Below are 19,287 nucleotides of genomic sequence, written 5' to 3' on the forward strand. Positions count from 1 at the left end.
GGAGTCGCAGGGGGAGTGGGGGGCGGGGCTAGCAGGTGAAAGTTCTCAGTGAATGGAAGCCATTGCAGTGGTGATGGATGATGTGATGATGTGTTCCAAATCTCATTGCTCAGACTAGGACTAGTTAATGGTTTTAGGATAGTGGAAATTTTGAAAGCCTCTTGAAGCCCCTAGTTTTCCTAAATTCAATGTATTCTGTTTTATATTGTATGTAAGTAGAATCTGGAGTTTGTACACTGTGGCGAACATAATTGAAACGTGGTAATGCTTTATTTAAAAGTCTGCTTTTTGGCTGGATACAGTGGCTCACACCTATAATCCCAGCATTTTGGGAGAACAAGGCAGGAAGATCACTTGAGGCAGGCATTTGAGACCAGCCTGAGCAACAGAGTGAGACCTGGTCTCTACAAAATAATAATAATAATAATAATAATAATAATAAGTGTGGTGGCACATGCTTGTAGTTCCAGCTACTCGAGAGGCTGGGACAGGAAAGTCGCTTAAACCCTGGAGCTGAAGGGTGCAGTGAGCCATGATCATGCCACTGCAGCCTGGGCAACACAGCAAGAACCTGTCTCAAAAAATAAATTAAAATCAAAATCCACTTTTAGCTTAGATATAATAAATCAGTATGAATGTTACTGAGGATGACGTTTGTACAAGAAAGTAAGATTTAAAACCCAAATCATTTAAGGCAGGATTAAAGAAATGATTATCTTTAAGTTTTTAAAAATTTGTGCCTGTTTCTTATTTCCTAAGGTGCTTAATTTACCCATTTCTGATGCGAGGAGGAAAGCCTATGCCACTGTTGGCGTGTACAATGGCAATTATGTTCTGTACCTTTAACGGCTATTTGCAAAGCAGATACTTGAGCCATTGGGCAGTGTATGCTGATGACTGGGTAGCAGATCCCCGTTTTCTAATAGGTGAGTGTCCACAGCAGTGAACTCCGCCTTGTTCACATCACTACTTTTATGTGAGAACAAAGACTCACAGCAGAGAAAGCAGCAGGACCCCGGAGTCCCAGGGGTCTCAGCACAGCTTGGGGCAGGGAGGTGACGCAGGTGATGGGAACCTTCCCCCGCATGGGCAGGCGCTGAAGCACAGGTGCCTGGTCAGGCCAAGAACCCAAAAATAGCAGCGCACTGTAGCAGAATGAGCAGGAAATAAAGATTGAGACACTTTGGCCACTCATTGACCACTTAATCTAAGACAGGACCCAAACCTCCTGCGGTTTCTTCTGTGACATGAGAAAAACCCAGCCTGGGTTATCTTCCTACAGTGCAGCTTTTGTGATTCTATGAACTTGAATCAGCTTTTAGGTTTATGAAGTTGATGAATTTTTTTATTTGTGTCAGTTCATGTGAATTAATGTACATTTTCAACCTCTAATTATAACTTTATAAGTTCTGAGCAAAAATGAAAATAAAACAGCCATCGACAATGTTTGCAAGAGCATTAAAAATTCATAATCCGGCTGGATGCAGTGACTCCCACTGTAATCCTAGCACTTTGGGAGGCTGAGGTGGGCAGAATCATTTGAATCCAGGAGTTCAAGACCAGCCTGGGCAACGTGGCAAAACTGCATCTCTACACAAAATACAAAAATGTAGCCGGGCATGGTGACACACACCTATGGTCCCAGCTTAATCAGAGGCACTGAGGTGGGAGGATCACCTGAGGCCAGGAGGTCAAGGCTGCAGTGAGCCATGATTGTGCCACTGCGTTCCAGCCTGGTTGACAGAGTGAGACTCTGTCTCAAAAAAACAAAACAAAACAAAAAAACTCTGGAGTCTTGTATATAAGAAAGGTTCTTCTACGTATTTGTTTAGTCTAGCCTAGCATTTAGATATTAAACCATACTGAGGTGTAGCTTACTCACAATGGCAGCATGCTAAAAGTTTGTCAGATTTGGAAACTACCCTGCAGTGCTTCCCCTTAAGCTACATAAAGTGACCTGACATTGCATTTTGCTGCTTCTCCATGAGTATTAATTTATAATCATAGAAATAAACTAACACTTGGATAGCACTTTGTTGCTGAGAGGTCCCTTTCACATTTCTCAGTCATGTTTTTTGTCAGCGAATTAGAATTTTATTCCAAGGTTTCACCATACCTAAGGATCGTTACGGTGAGACACCTGTCCCTCCTCTACAAAAGGAGGGTTGGCTGAGAAGGCGTTTCAAGCCCCAGAAATTTTCTAGCCCCAGAAATCTGTGCCTCCATGAAATGCTAGACTAAATTGTTTGGTACTCAATTGTTGTACAGTACCCCCAGATATATTCTTGGTTTACCTGCTTTTTGACTACTTTATTTTCTTCTGCCCTACCTGTCAAGAGGAAGAACAGGCTTTTGAGTTCCTATGCCAATCACACAATTTATGCCTCCCCATGTTCTCTGAGGCAGAAAGGATGCCCATAAGACGTGAAAGGTCAGAAGAGTTACACAGCTGGCCCAAGATATCTAGACGCAGTGAATGGCAGAGCGGTGATTTCTGCCACCTCGCCAAGCTGAGTGTCCACAAGTGGCAACAAAAAATAAGAGGAAAGGGAATTTCTTTCTTTTTTCTTTTTAACTAGAGATGTAGATTTTAAATGTTTACTAGAGAGTCTTGTGGGACTCACTTCTATGATGAACAACAACAAAAGAACCTTCCTATTTAAAGTAGCTCCGCGGATGGTTCGCATCACGTAGAGGTGACTGTGAAGCTGGTCAGAGATTCCAAACACCAATAAATACAGACCTCTTGACTTCTCTACAATTAAACAGAAGGATTTGAAAAGGAAAAAATATGCCAATTGGAAGACAATCTAGGTTACATTTTGTGTGTTATATTTATTGCCTAGAGTTGTTTTTGTGAGGGAACAGACATGAAATTACATAAATAAGTAATTATGCCTACTGTAGTTACCATGAAGTAATAACCAAATAATAATAAATTTCTTTTCCTTTGTTTTATTTTTGAGACGGGGTCTCACTCTATCGCCCAGGCTGGAGTGCAGTGGTGCAATCTCGGCTCACTGCAACCTCTGCCTCCTGGGTTCAAGAGATTCTCCTGCCTCAGCCTTCCGAGTAGCTGGAACTATAGGTGCATGTCACTATGCCCAGCTAAGTTTTGTATTTTTTTAGTAAAGACAGGGTTTTATCATGTTGGTGAGACTGGTCTTGGACTCCTGACCTGGGGTTATTCACCTGCCTCGACCTCCCAAAGTGGTGGGATTACAAGTATGAGCCATTGTCCCCAGCAAATTTCTAACAAAAGGTTTTCCAAAACAGCAAAAGTGGTTAATCTAAAATATTTTATAGACAGATTTTAAGATTTTTTTTTTTTTTTTTTTTTTGAGGCAGCCTGTCATCCAGGCTGGAGTGCAGTGGCACAAATCTTGGCTCATGGCAACCTGTGCCTCCCAGGCTCAAGCAATTCTTGTGCCTCAGCCTCGGAGTAGCTGGGATTACAGGTGTGCACCATCGCACCTGGCTGATTTATGTATTTTTAGTAGAGATGGGGTTTCACCATGTTGACCAGGCTGGTCTTGAACTCCTGGCCTGAAGTGATCCACCCATCTTGGCCTCCCGAAGTGCGGGGATTATAGGTGTGAGCCACTGTGCCCAGCTAGATTTTAAGATTCTTATAAATGGAATTAAATATTTAGCTTAGATGAACACAAGTACTAGTTTTCTTCCAATCTAAGCAATAAAGGGAGCTTGTCTCCTAGAAGAAACATAAAGTAGCCATGTTATTTAGACAACATGATTTCTTTCTAGAACCTCACATTGGAAGCCCAGTTACCTAGGGGTGAAATACTAAAATCCCAAAAAGGTAGCAAAACAACTATAAATGTATGGATCCAATAAATGACTTACAAAACCTATTATAAAATGTTATGAACTGCTTAGAAAAAAAAAAAAGCTGATTACAGTGGCAAAATCAGAAGGAAGAAATCTTGAAACCCTTGCTATAGACCGGAAGGTTTTCCATGTCCTTGTTCTAACTGTGAAAAAATGTTCAATGTCACTGATGTGATGACTCAAATAATAATGATACCCCACGTATACATTGATTTAATATTGAACTAAATGCCAGCATTAAGCAGCATTTGTCTTTCACATTTTTAAAAAGTATATCAGAACCATCAAGTTAACCCCTTTTTATCAATATTTCTTTTATAAAGCACTGTTTTGGGCTTTTGCCTTTTCTTGATGGAATTAATTGATGTGATACTAAGAACTCTCCTTTAAGTGATGAAAAATCCCTGCAGATTTGTTAGAATAGGAAGAAAACTTGGGATACCATGGGATTCTGGGGAGAGCCGTGCAGCCAGCCGTGGTAGACTGTTGTCAGTAACCGAGGAAGAAGGACTGACCAAGGAATGCTGATTGATGAGCCTGCAGGAATTCTGCGGTAGGGGAAACATGGATGTGCATTAATTTGTTCAAATGAGGTTGTAAATAAGAGAAGACCAGAGATCGGCTCCTAGGAACTGCCACCCCTCAAGGGGCAGTGTACAGCCAGTGGTGACAGAGCAGCATAGGAGCATCACCCCTCCTGATCCATGTGGTGGAGATGGTAGCATTGCCTCATGCAGATTTTGTGAGAAATAAGTGGGATGAGTCTGATTGGTGGGCTGACTCCCTGATGCTCCCTAGAAAGAAGCCTTGTGCCCAAGTCAGATTTCTATCCATACCTGTCATCCTGAAAATGTAGATTGTGATGATCAGGTCAAAATATTTTGAATACATTAGATGATGTATTTGTATTATTAGAAAAACAAAGCCCTGCTTAGCATACCTGACAACAGTGCTTGATGGTTTTTACTATCAGTGATGGCTAATATGTTGCACTAACAATGGTAATATGAAGGGTTGCAATAATACTGTTCAGTCAGGCTGGGGCTCATAGTGAAATTTTATGGTTTATTAGTCATAATCATCTTGCAATTTTTTTCCTTTAGGTTTTGGCTTGTGGTTAACAGGTATGTTGATAAACATCCATTCAGATCATATCCTAAGGAATCTCAGAAAACCAGGAGACACTGGATACAAAATACCAAGGGGTACGTACTGAAAGTGAAGAATTTCTGTGAAAGTTGTGTGCCATGGTGCCTGTCTATTTTAGTGTTGCCAGCTCTAAGAAGTAGTAGCGTGGTATTTATTAGCTACAAGTTTTCAGTGTAAGTCATCATTATTAATAACTAGTGCTGTTGTTATTGTCTTATTAGAATAACAAAAGAACCAAATCTGGCTAACTGAACAGTTATTAAACAAAGCAGAAACTCCAGTTATATCTGTGCTTGGAAAGAGAGGATGAGGAAGAATGTATGATTTACAAGGAGTGTCTGACACTTCTGTTTCTAGCAGTATAATGGAATAGATACTTTGACCCTACTCTGAAAACAGTTTAAAATGTTGGAATATTTTGAAAATCTTCTTAAACGCATCAGTATACTATCAAGAAAGGAAGTAATCATCAGAGGACAAGATCTAGGTGAATGATGGAATCTGGAGTGTGTCTTTTGAGAATTTGTGACAAGGCACCAACCCCCATGCTGGTTTATAACCCAGATTTGCACTACTTGTATAGTATGAAAAATCTCAAGCCTTGAATTAATTTCCATGGCTTAGGGTGGTGGTGGACTCTCCTGGCCAGCAAAAGCCCAGATTTCCAAGGGGATCTGCATTCAGCCTGAGTCTCAACCCAATGTGCCGCACTCCACAGAGTTAGAGGTACGGTCACAAGGTACAGAACCCACAAGGAAGTACAGCACCATGAGGGAGAATGTAATTCAACGTGAAAGATTTCAGATGTTAGAATTAATGGAAACATTATAAAGTGAGTACTTTAAATGCTTTTTGTAACTAGTAATTACAATTAGGAGTAAAGAAGCAATGTACCATAAAAAGGACTAGAAACCAACAGAGTTTCAGAAAAAAAATTTTAAAGTACAGAAATCTAAAACTTTAATGGAGAAAGGGCGTGACATCACTTAGTTTGAACTTCTTCCACTTATGTTCCGAGAAACCATATGAGAATAGCAACAAAAACAAACAATGCTCCAAATCCCAAATTACTAAAACTGTGACCCTGAGAACCCGGAATTAGCAACGCCAGCTCCAAACGTGATGGTAGTGTGATAGAAGCGGCAGAGAAGAGAAAACATGACAGAGTCCTAGACAGGCTGCTGATCACCCATTCAGCCCCTGGGCAGATTGGGGAAGAATCTCCTCTTTGGTGTTGGGCTTATAAGCAAACTACACCCTCATGGGGTCATCCCAAGGAGCCACTTCCTCTGGCAGGTACAGTGGCTGGGAGAGTGCAATGTAAGCTGGATGGCGGCCCCCTCGCTTCATGCCCAGCACCCTTGCATGGGGAATAGCATGATTCCAGATTCCTTGGCAAGTGTTTGTCCCCTGAAGGAGAGGGCCCTGTCCTAAGGAGGGGCTGCCATGAGCCAGACAAAGAAGGGACAGGGCACAGTCCTGGGGGAGGGAGAATGAAAAGGTGCAGAAGATGCCAGAAGCCACAGACTGGCAGATTTGAGAAACACCACTTCCAAAAGAGAGGGCATCCCCAGAGACGGCAGGATCCCATGGGAGGGCCCTCCTGGGCCAGGCTGGTCACGGAAAGGCCTGACGTGCCTCATACAGAGGGTCCTGTCCACTGTCCCACAGTAGTTGAGATGCCACAAAAACTTTTCAGCCTCTTTCCCTCCATTTCCTGCTCTCATGTCTGATCCTTGTTCTAATCCAACATATTGAAACCTGAAGAACAAAAAAGGTACGATCCCCAAATCTGTGCAGTCATAACATTGGGACAGCAAAGAAGCAGCAAAACTTACCTGAGCAGAAACATGTTTCACAAAGCAGGGGAAAATTGTGCTCAAAATTCCAACATGAGTTTTAAAATGTGAATGGAGGCTAGGCGTGGTGGCTGTACCTGTAATCCCAGCACTTTGAGAGGCCGAGTTGGGCAGATCACATGAGGTCCGGAGTTCAAGACCAACCTAGCCAACATGGTAAAACCCCATCCCTACTAAAAACACAAAATTTAGCCAGGCGTGGTGGCACATGCCTGTAATCCCAGCTACTTAGGAGGCTGAGACAAGGCTGAGACACGAGAATCGCTTGAACCTGGGAGGCAGAGGGTACAGTTAGCCAAGATCATGCCACTGCACTCCAGCCTGGGCGACAAGAGTGAGACTGTCTCAGAAAAGTAAAAAATAAAAATAAAATGTGAATGGAGCAGTTGCAGGGTCTATACCCATCAGCTGAAGAACACCTGCAACGAACCTGCAATCTACAAACTTAGCTTATTTTCTGTCTCAGTAAAGGGAAACCCCTCCCTGCCACATTTCCCTACAATGCATAGCCTCCTTCCTGCAGCTAGTAATCAACCCAGCTTCCCGACGGCCTATGGCCATCAACGGCATCTCTGAGAACAGATAGGCCAAAGGAGATGTAGAAGCTTGGCTGCGACTCTCAGGCAGCAGGAAGTAGCACCAGACGTCGGTGCAGATGACATGGGACACATGAGACTTAGGGAAGAAAAGGCTTTTAAAATTTTTAATTTCTCCTATCCAAGTACTAACTAGGCTCGACCTTGCTTAGCTTCCAAGATCACACCAGATCAAAATTCTTTATTTCTAATCATTAAATTACAAGGCCCACAAGACCAGGAAAAAAAAGAAAAGAAAACACCACAGAAGCATGTCAGAAGATAGAAATGAAAAAGCAAAGAATATGATACCTAGACTGGGTGCAGTGGCTCACACCTGTAATCCCAACACTTTGGGAGGCGGAGGCAGGAGGATCACTTGAGGCCAGGAGTTTGAGATCAGCCTAGGCGACATAGCTAGACCCCCATCTCTACAAGCAAAATGAAAGAAAATTAGCCAGGCATGGTGGTGCACACCTGTAGTCCCAGCCACTCAGGAGGCTGAGGTGGGAGGATCACTTGAACCCAGGAGTTTGTGGCTACAGTGAACCTCAATCACGCCACTGCACTCCAGAGGGAGACCCTGTCCAAAAAAAAAAAAAAAATCATTCTTATTGTGAATTACGTTTTTGGTGATAGCTGGAGAAGTAGGGAAAATATATCCATCCTAGGCACGTTGAAGTCCATGAAGAAGAAATCCAAAGCATTGGAACAGAACATATTTTAAAAACTAATTCAAGAAAGCTTTTGTGAAGTAAAACAAGACGTAAGAGCGTCTGCCGTTTGCAAGTGCACACCCTGTACCAGGGAAAGTCGACAGGAAACAGTGACGATCATCTGCACGTGCCGTGAGTGGCTCATAAGGGAAAGTTTGTTAGATTCTTCAGGGCAACATTCAGTGCCAAGGCCTTAGAGGCAGCACCATGAGAGGCCCGAGGAATGTGGAAGCCAAAATTTTATCCTAGCTTTGGAGTCCCTCGTGTAAAATCTGTCAGGTTTTGAAGACTGCAGGTATAGGGGGTCTGGGTGCTGAGCCCCATGAGGACTCCACCATGGTCGGCTTTGTGACCGGCCCCCCTCACTGCAGACTCTTCATTTGCAGGGTGTTTTTACGTGACACAATCATGGTTTCTAATACACAGGTGTGCCGTCTACATCCAGTGATTACGTGAGGTCTTTCAGAAACGCTTCCCAGGACTCTGTTAATAATGGTGCTGTAACTGGTTAGGGTCAAAGGAGCAAGTGACAAAATGAACAAATAAAGAGATAGAGAGAGGTGCACAGATAGGATGCCCATAGTCGGTACATACAGGCTGAACTAGGGTTTAGGGCAAGTGCTGTGGGCTGTGTGTGACAACCAGTTTGTGGTTTTGTAATGCGGCATCTGTAAACAGCCTGTGTCTCAAGACGACATTTTTTGGCAGATTGGCATCTCCAGGTTTTCCAGTCTAATTACGTGCTTACTAGTCCACCCATGTGGTTCCACCAAATAATGTGCCCCACACTGGACCCTTAGAGAGAAGGTTCACCGAGCAGGCTGCATGCGGGAAGGCATCACAGCCCCAGCCCTCCCCACAGGCTGTCTGCCCTTTGGGTGACTGGCATCTGCAGGATGGGGTGCAAAGGTCCTTCCACGTCTGGGATTCAGCCACCCAGGGCTCTGAAGAAATACAGATGATCGTTCATGTAGTCTTGTAGAAAGTTGAAGCAGTTACAGAAATGGGTGAATAAGAAAGTGAAAGTGACTAAGCTCCACGGTTCAGAGGGAACAGCACTGTGAATGCTTTGGGTCCATTCTTACAGGCTCTTCTGCAGGTGCATATGCCCACACATTGTGAATGACATTTATTTATTGGTCATTAAGTTTGATATTTTTATGTATTATATTGTCATTAAAAAGTTTACTTGTCAATGAATATTGATATTTGTATCAGTCTGTTTTCACTGTGCTATAAAGAACTACCTGAGTCTGGGTAATTTATGAAGAAAAAAGGTTTAATTGACTCACAGTTCCGCATGGCTGGGGAGGACTCAGGAAACTTACCATCAGGGCAGAAGGCGAAGGGGAAGCAAAGACCTTCACATGGCGGCAGGAGAGCGAGCGAGCGAAGGGGGACCTGCCTCACACTTTCAAACAATTACATCTCATGAGAATTCACTAGCACAAGAAACCGCCCCCATGATCCAGTCACCTCCCGCTGGGCTCCTCCCTTGTCCTGTGGGGATCACAGTTCAAGATGAGATTGGGTGGGGACACAGAGTCAAACCGTATCAGTATTATTTTACAATTATGAATTATTTCAAGCTTACAGAAAAGTAGTAGAAAGCTCAATATTGCAAACATCTACACACCCCCACCTTCCTTAAATAAGAAAAAGAAAAGCACTTTGCTGTCTTGGGCTCAGCAAAACCATTTTCTTTCTTTTTAAAAAATAGACCATCTCAGGCTGGGCGCCGTCGCTCACGCCTGTAATGCCAGCACTTTGGGAGGCTGAGACAGGTGGATCACCTGAGGTCAGGAATTCAACACCAGCCAAGCCAACATGGTGAAACCTCGTGCCTACTAAAAATACAAAACTCCAAAATAAATAAATAAATAAAAGATAATCTCAGCTCCAGCCAAAGCCCTCACGCACGTAGGTTGCAGTGTGCTCAGAGAACTAGTCTCTACCCTATGCTGCAGTATTTGTTGAAATTGGTCTTATGACTTAGGGTGTAATCGGTTTGTCTTTTTTTTCTTTTTTTTTTTGAGAGACAGAGTCTAACTCTGTCACCCAGGATGGAGTGCAATGAATGGCACAATCTCGACTCACTGCAACCTCTGCCTCCTGGGTTCAAGCGATTCTTATTCATCAGCTTCCCGAGTAGCTGGGACTACAGGCGTGCACCATCACACCTAGTTAATTTTTGTATTTTCAGCAGAGACAAGGTTTCACCATGTTGGCCAGGCTGATCTGGAACTCCTGACCTCACATGATCCACCTGCCTCAGCCTCCCAAAGTTCTGGGATTAAAGGTGTGAGCGACCACACCCGGCCTAATTTTTTTAAAAATGCTCTGTCCTTATGTGCCTTCCGAATTTTCTCAGCTCTGCAGACATAGTGCCCAACCGGAACCCAGGGCAGAATACATCAGGCCTCTCTAGAACAAACTTGAGTAGCCACAAAGCTACAGCCTGAGGGTGAGTGCCAAGTCCCAAGGAGGGGCCTCCTGCCCTCCTTCTCTGCTAGGACCCCTCTCCCCACCCCTTGTCTGGTCCTTGGAGTGTGCCAGCCATTGCTCTCCGCCTCAGGGCCTTTGCTGCATCTCTTCTCTTGCCTAGAGCACTCCTGAGAGCACCCCCAGCACCTGCCAGGCTGGCCCTCACTTGCAAGCCTTGAATCGACCCTCACCTTCCCTGGGAGGCCTGTTCCCAGCCACTCTGTGATGGTGACCTCCTCCACCCCATCCCAGTTCCAGGGTCCCTCACTCTGCCCTGTCCCTCGCTACTCCTCCCCCTCCATGTGCTGCGTGCTCTCTTTGTTCATGACATTGGGGTTTATGGTTCTAGATGTGGGGAGGGGGTCTGTCCAAGTGCCTGGGCAGGGCCTGGCCCATAATACTGACTCAGCACATTTGTGAAGATGTGATGAATGAATGAGTGAATGAATCTGCTGGAAAATGAATATCTTTGTCATTCATTGCTCTAGGGTTCTATTTAGGTCCATTTTACATGCTAGTTCATTGTTAGTTGTTACTCTGTATTCTCTGCTTGCATGATCCATCAACAGGTGCAGTGGTTTAGTGGTGTCTTCCACTGTAACTGTACATGTATGTATTCACATAGACGGGTATTGATATATATAAATATGTAATTGATGATCAGAAGCTGTGATATGAATTAGTAAACCATGTAATGCTGGATATGTCTTATTGATTAACATTCTATAAGGGAAATGTTTTTCCGTTCTTGAATTTATGTTCTCCAGGTAAGTATTCACTAGCATCTCTGAAGTCCATATTTCATTTTATAGTAAATGTACTACTTTGGTCTGTGTTTTCTTGTAGGAGGCTTATTTGAATACGTAACTGCAGCCAACTATTTTGGAGAAATCATGGAGTGGTGTGGCTATGCCCTGGCCAGCTGGTCTGTCCAAGGCGCAGCTTTTGCTTTCTTCACATTTTGTTTTTTATCTGGTAGAGCAAAAGAGCATCATCAGTAAGTTTTAAAACACTTTTACCATTTGTAATTTGTTCTTTGACTATATTATTACTCTTTTTCAGGATAGATTTTTGAAGTGTTCATTTAAATTGCTGAATTCCAGTTTATTCTGTGCTTTGACCAAACAAGTACGAAACCAAACCAATAGCTGTAGAATCACCCAGCTCTAAGGAACTGTCAGATCCACATAAGCAGAGTTGTTCTCTATACCACGCCTTTAGCCTCTCTGAATTGACATTGCTGGAGTCAATGGTCCAGCTGGACACCAAGCAGGGGATTCGGGGCTCTGAGTGGGAAACACTGATTAAAACAGAACCATGACTGAGCATAGCCAATGGCCAGCTTGTGAATGCCACAGGTTGAGGAAGTCCCGAAAAGGAAGATGAATCCCAGAGCCCGGCAACACTGGCAGAACTCATGCACACAAGAGCTCTCTAGCTATGTGGTGACTCAGGCCATGGCTCTGAACCTGGGGTCCTTGATAGGCTACAGAGGCTCTGTGTGCCCCCTAAAATGACATTTTCCAGAGACCAGGTCCTTGGCTTTTATCTGATCCCCCAAAGGGCTTGTGAGCCATTTGACCAACACACTCATAAAGAAATCAAAGGGACCGGGCATAGTGGCTCACACCTGTAATCCCAGCACTTTGGGAGGCCGAGGCCAGTGGATCACTTGAGGTCAGGAGTTCAAGACTGGCCTGGCCAACATGGTGAAACCCCATCTCTACTAAAAATACGAAAATTAGCCAGGCATGGTGGCGGTCGCCTGTAATGCCAGCTACTCAGGAGGCTGAGGCACAAGAATCACTTGAACCTGGGAGGTGGAGGTTGCAGTGAGCCGATATCGTGCCACTGCACTCTAGCCTGGTTGAGAGAGTAAGACTCAGTCTCAAAAGGAAAGAAAGAAAGAAAAAGAAATCAAAGGATGTCAAGGCTGAAGTGAATTTAGAGAACATCTTTCTAACCCAATGGATGAGGAAACTGAGGTTCAAGGAGCAGAGTCTGAGGCCTGCCAGGAGCCCTGTCTCATTGACAGGAAGAGATCTCAGCCACAGCATGGAATCTTTACCTGCCCTGACATGGGCGTGTGTCCCTGACAATAAATGATGCAGACTGGGCTTGCCAAGCGCCCAGCCTGGTATGCACATTTACCGTGTGCCCTGAGCCACTCGCTTCATCCACTCAAAACATCTAATCAAAATCTCCAAAGCTGCCAATGCTACGAGGCATGCAAAAATGTATAACTCTGTCCTTCTTCATGGAGTTTATCATGTTTTTTGGGACTGAGGACAGAGAGAAAAAGCTAAAAGAAGAATAGATTGATAGCATGGTATAGTGGGAAAAGTACCTAGGTGTACTTCCCAGCCTCACCACGTGTTTGCAGATGCAAAGGATGATTATTGGAGATAATAAGAAGAAAGGTCATATCTGAAGTATCTCTTTGTCTAGTTTTTTTTTTTTTTTAGACAGCGTCTCGCTCTGTCACCCAGGCTGGAGTGCGGTGGCACAATCTCAGCTCGCTGCCACCTCTGCCTCCTGGGCTCAAGCGATCTTCCCACTTCAGCCTCCTGAGTAGCTGGGATTACAGGCACACGCCACCAGGCCTGGCTAATTTTTTATATTTTTCTGTAGAGTTGTGGTCTCACTACATTGCCCAAGCTGGTCTTGAACTCCTGGACTCAAGTAATCCTCGCACCTCAGCCTCCCAAAGTGCTAGGATTAGAGGCGTGAGCCAACGTGGCTGGCCTCTGTCTAACACTTGAAGAAGTGATAGCATAAATGTGAGAGCTGATGAGAGCTCTCAGGGCAGTGCCCTGCATTCTTTCGAGACACTCCATCGTGCCAGTGACCTGGTATTTTCACGCATAGACAGTGAGGAGAACAAAATCAGAGCCACGACGTACCTAAATCCTGCAGCTGCTGAGAAAAACAGGGGTCTGCAGAAAGTTGAGTGAGTGCCGAAGGCAGAGAGGGTTTGAGAAGGAGGCTCGATACCAGGCATGGCAGAAAACACTATGGGCCAGGAATGGGCCTTCCGTGCTGGGAACTGTGTTTGCCAAAAGGTCATGTGGGAGTCCTAGGCCCTGGTACCTGTGAAAGCGACCTTACTGGGGAACGTCTTCAGTTGAGATGAGAAGAGGAAATGTGGATACAGACATACACGAGGTGATCACACAGAGTGGGAAGGCCACGGGAAGATGGACAGAGAGGCAGGGGTGATGCAGCCACGAGCCCAGGAACACGTGGCACCACCAGAGCTGGGGGAGATGGGACTGGAACCTTCCCTGAACCTCCAGAGGGAGCAGAGCCCTGCTGCCACCTTGATTTCCAACTTCTGGCCTCCAGAACTGGGAGAGAATCGATGGCCATTATTATAAGCCACCCAGTGTGTGGTAACTTTGTTTTAGCAGCCACAGGGAACTGATACACCAGCCTTCTGGCCATTTAAAATTGACTGGGAAAGTAAGGGCAGGAGTATGATTTGTGAACCCTTCTGTTTTCTCCTCTGCCAGATGACTTCGTTGTCACAGGTTTGGTTGAGATACTACGTTATCACTCTAAATATACATTCTAGAGTCTGACTTCCTCCCCTCTGCCCCCGCTGCTGCCAGCACTGCACCCGGCCTGGGCCACACTTCCCGGTGAAGATGCCATCCTTTTACATTCCTAATATTTGATGCGAAGAAGCAAGTAATGGCTCATTTCTCTTAAAAAAAAAAAAAATGAGATAACACTGATATTTAAAAAAACATGGATCAGCGTAAGATTGAACACGGGCACACCAAGTCAGTGGTAAAGATGTTTTCTCAAATGAAATCAGGAAACAGGAAAACCCCTCTCAGTATATGAATATGAAACATATAGAAATGGAAAATAAGTAATTCAGTTATCTAAATGAAAGTCTTTGCTAATAAAAACCCAAAGATACTCTTTGCAGAATTCATGAGTTGAAAGAGCTCTTTGTCATTCATTTGCTGTTAAATTGGTGTCAGTGTGAAACCAGTTTTAAGTCCTGAAGAATTAATCACTTCAGTTTTGCAGAAGTATGTTCAGAAATGTAGGACTTACATGCTGAGAATAAAATAAAAACTCTTTTTTAAAAAATATTTTCATAAATCCAACTAATTAAGCCATCAAATAAACATATTCCAAAAGAAAACATGCCAAGGATCTATTCCTTGCACTCCATTTGATGGATTATGATGTTCTTTTTTTTTTTTTTTTTTTNNGTTGAAAGAGCTCTTTGTCATTCATTTGCTGTTAAATTGGTGTCAGTGTGAAACCAGTTTTAAGTCCTGAAGAATTAATCACTTCAGTTTTGCAGAAGTATGTTCAGAAATGTAGGACTTACATGCTGAGAATAAAATGAAAACTCTTTTTTAAAAACTATTTTCATAAATCCAACTAATTAAGCCATCAAATAAACATATTCCAAAAGAAAACATGCCAAGGATCTATTCCTTGCACTCCATTTGATGGATTATGATGTTCTTTTTTTTTTTTTTTTTTTGTGACAGTCTCGCTCTGTCACCCAGGCTGGACGGCAGTGATGCAATCTTGCCTCACTGCAAGCTCCGCCTCCCAGGTTCACGCCATTCTCCTGCCTCAGCCTCCCGAGTAGCTGGGACTACAGGCGCCTGGCTAATTTTTTTGTATTTTTAGTAGAGACGGGGTTTCACCGGGTTAGCCAGGATGGTCTTGATCTCCTGACCTCACGATCCGCCCGCCTTGACCTCCCAAAGTTCTGGGATTACAGGCGTGAGCCACTACGCCTGGCCGGATTATAATGTTCTAAAAACAAAACTGTATTACAATGAAATTCCTTCTAAAATAATTAGTATTTAAATTCATAAATGATTGCATTGATAGTTAAACTCTAGGTCAGAAACAGTCAACTGTGCTGGGTTGCTAACAAATATTCTGTTTAAGGGCAAAATTTAAAGGTATTCTAAGGAGTGAGAAAAATTTAATCATTTAACAATAAATATTTTATTTCCATGTAATGGTTTCTGTGAAATACATTTAACCTCTTCAGCCAACATCCCTTTATTATGTGAGAACGTTCTGACCTCACACGTGTTCTTTCTGATGTCACGGAGTCCAGCCTTGCTGCCCAGCCTGGCTGGAAGGAGCGTTTTCTCGGCGTCCTGCGGCAGTCCTGTGTCTCCTGTCTCCCGCCTGCCCCTCTTGTGTTTGCCCATTTCAGGCTCTCCTGCTGTCGTGTACTCTGCCCTTGACTTTTCGGGCCGGGGTGCCCATCTTCCACGGGCAGTTTCTGGGCGAGAGGAGCTCACCCGCAATGTCCCTGTGCGGCATCCAGTGCTGCTGGCCCGTGGGGAAGCTCTTCGGCACTTGGAAGGGGTGGATGGCCTGGATCCCAGCAGGCCTGTGAAAACCTTCAGCCTCTCACCAGCGAACATGTTTGCAATCCACTTTCACAGGTTTCACACCAGCTCTTGGGCTTGGCCACGTTGTGTGTTGGGCACTCAGGTCCATGTGCCACCACTGAGCCACATAGCCGGAAAGGCTGCCGTCTGGAGGCCTCATGCCAGGGGAAGTGACGCTTGACCTGGAAGTCCTGACCGACTTCTTAGAATTGTTCTTATTACATGCCTTTCTGGGGACACAGAACATAAAAAAGTAACTCTGGCTGCCCAGTATGTTCAAATTCTCTATTTGTGGATTCTGGTGTTAAACTTAGCTAAGACCAGCAGGTTTTTGCCAACTGCCTCTCAGTTTCTCCTCCTCATATGTTTCTACCACATTAACAACGAGCTAATTGCTTTCTCTTATGATTTTTAGTCTGTTGTTTAATCTTTGTGTGTTTATAGAAACTCCCTTTTATGACTATTTCTCCATCTTGTCAAATTATTTCTAATTTTTACTCCATCCACTTAGTTGCCACCTTTCCCAACTAGCTATTACCCCCAAAACAAATGAGCATGCCTTCGTTGATACAATTTATATCAAAACTGAAAATACTGTTTGTTTTGAGCACAAGGCTGCATTGTGGACAATGCCATACTGCATTTTCCCAGATTTCACTGAATCCTTACTAAGAGCTGCTCCTGAGCCTCCTGGTACACAGCTGGGTGCCCACTCTACACACCCTGGGCTAGGCCAGTAGTTCTCGACTGCAGGCTAGAGAAGACTCTTAAGAGTCACCAGCAGATATTCAGAAGCACCTACTTGGTCCTGCCCCTCCTCCAGCCTGCATGCTTTCCCCAGGGGCTGAAAAGACAGCTCCACAATGTGCTGTTCAGTATTTTCATCAAATGTCAGTAATTTTCCTTCCAGATAGAAAACTGAATTCTATGGGCTACTTCTTCTGAATCACACTTTATGATTAGATATATTTAATTCTTCATGATATAGGCAAAATTAAACTATAAGCATGAAATGCCAAAGTTTTTGTTACTACATTTAAAAACTGAGTAGTCTTTTGTCATGAAAAATATTGTCACTTTTGTTAGCGTCTGTTAAATGTCTAAGTGACAGAATTATTCCCTTTTTTAATTTTTTTTTTCTTATTTTTAGGTGGTACCTCCGGAAATTTGAAGAGTATCCAAAGTTCAGAAAATTCTAATTCCATTTTGTTTTAAGTGCATTTTCAACGAAATTATCTTCAATTTGAAGCTTTCCAATGGTGTTTCTCTAGGGACTTTGTAAATAAGTTATATCTTTGTAATTTTTCTGCTACTTCATCATTTTCAAGATGTCCTCTAGAAATATTTTTTCTAGTAATTTTGCAAGCTACCTAGTAAGTACTTAAATAAACTGATATGGAGGTTGAAGTATCCTACTGTGTAAACAGATCAGAATTTCAAACTCCAAGTAATAACTGCTGACATTTTTTCTAATTTCGAATTTACCTCTTTTGGCTATGTCTTGCCAAGTGTGTCTAAGACTAGAGTTTACAACTGTCAAATTGATGGCATTTTCAGAACAATAAATGTCACAATCCCTTCTATAGCCCCTACAGTGATCCCTTCAAGGTGAACAGCAGTGTTGCTTTCCTCCCCTTGTAGGGCTGGGATATGTCTTGGCGCCCTCTCTCGTAGGCCACAGAGCCTGGGGGTAGCCATTGTGCAGTCATGGCCCAGGGGAAACTTGCCAACCTTCGTTGTCAGGTGCTGTGTGTAAGTGGAGAACTTGGGGATAGAGGAGGAAACTCCTTGTGGCCCTTCCAAGGCGGGGCAAAGGCATCTGGACTTGTTCCAGCCCAGCCTCCCGGGTGACATCACCAGGCAGGGAGGGGTGCTGGTGGTGGTTTAGACGGAGTAAGTTGCTTTGCCTGTGCAAGTGGCTCCTGGGCCCTAAACAGGCACCTTTAGGCCATGGGTCACTCACCATGAGCCATCAATATGCTCTGGTCTGACATGGTTTCTCTTTGTCCTCTAGTCTAGACCTAGTTTTTTGTTCTGTTCTCCACGTATGGATATAGTAGAGATTATTGTCTGTGAAATTTCTCCTTTGTGGATTTTGAGTTTTCCCTTGTAGTGCAAAGAATGATCACCTTCTGTAACAATAACAAGACCACTTTTTAAGATTTATCCTGTTCTTTATCAATTGAAACATAATTATGTTGTTAAGATTCTCTACAGCCTTCTTTTTCTTCCATAGCTAATCTTCTAATAGTTTTTTGCTTTCTGTTTTGCTGTTGCTGCTTTGCAAAGCTTTTCCCTTATAGCCTGTACCTGTTATCAATATAAAATAATCTTCCTATTGAATGCTTCATGACTTGAATTCTACTTTGATAAAACATTGCCATACTGCTTTTATCTTGATGAATTCATCTGGCATTTCTTTGCTTTATCATCTCATCTGGAGTTTTTAAATGCCATTTGTTTTAGTTGTCTTTAACAACATAATAAATAGACTTTGCCATTTAATAAGGTAGCTCAAATTCTTTTACTAATCGTTACATCAAAACATTCTTTCATCGTGTTTCCTGTTTTTATTTGGTTTTTTCAACTTCTTCTGTTTACTCTCTACAGTGATTTGGAAAGGAGATTTCCTTTAAAACAAACAAGCTTATTGGGAATGGCTTTTATGATTTTTAAAGTAGCCTTGAGAGCTTCCAGTTAAATCTGATGAGCTTAACATACACCTTTCCTTCTCCCCTCTCTATCCTGACCCCAGTTGAAATCACCTAAAAGGAGTTTAAGTGGGGGAGTGGCCCCATAAAGAGAGTGAGAGAGAGTCATCACTGCAGACAGATCACAGCACGGGGGGAGATGGGCCTGATGTGGCAGAGCAGAGAGGCCATGACAGCACGCGCCCAGCCAAGACCCTGGGTCCTCACACCTGGGCTGACAGAGGGCAGAGGGATGTGAGCACCTCAAAGTGAGACCAACTAAACATGGTGCCCGCAGCAGAAAGCAGTGTCCTCTGCACTCCCACTCCCCACGGAGAGCACATAGAGCCCAGAAATGAACCATGTGCCCATTGCCGGGGAACAGAAAGGTAGGCTGAGGAGGTGGTTTGTCCTAAGACAAAAATTAACTAAGTGGGGAAAACAGAGAACTAGGTGTTGGCATCCCAGGAAAGAAAATAAAGTCTCCACATTTTGATCTTCAGGGATCCTGCCCCATAATGGCTGGTTACCTCCTGCCTCAAGCTGCAGGGAAGCTGGGGGTGGCATGGTGCCCCTGC

At 43.8% G+C, this 19,287-nt stretch overlaps 1 protein-coding gene across 1 annotated transcript in view; it reads left to right on the forward strand.

Annotated features, from left to right (window-relative positions):
• SRD5A1 (steroid 5 alpha-reductase 1) overlaps positions 1-18,524 on the forward strand; it is a 38,491-nt gene extending 19,967 nt beyond the window's left edge. The window contains exons 2-5 of the mRNA XM_017863345.1: positions 760-926; positions 4,953-5,054; positions 11,479-11,629; positions 17,170-18,524. Of these exons, the coding sequence (XP_017718834.1) occupies positions 760-926; positions 4,953-5,054; positions 11,479-11,629; positions 17,170-17,218 (469 nt within the window). The 3' untranslated portion in view covers positions 17,219-18,524. The remainder of the gene's footprint in view (positions 1-759; positions 927-4,952; positions 5,055-11,478; positions 11,630-17,169) is intronic.
• Positions 18,525-19,287: the final 763 nt, after the last annotated feature.

The sequence above is a fragment of the Rhinopithecus bieti genome, unplaced genomic scaffold, assembly GCF_001698545.2.
Source record: "Rhinopithecus bieti isolate Rb0 unplaced genomic scaffold, ASM169854v2 scaffold_68553, whole genome shotgun sequence".
Classification (NCBI taxonomy): Eukaryota; Metazoa; Chordata; class Mammalia; order Primates; family Cercopithecidae; genus Rhinopithecus; species Rhinopithecus bieti.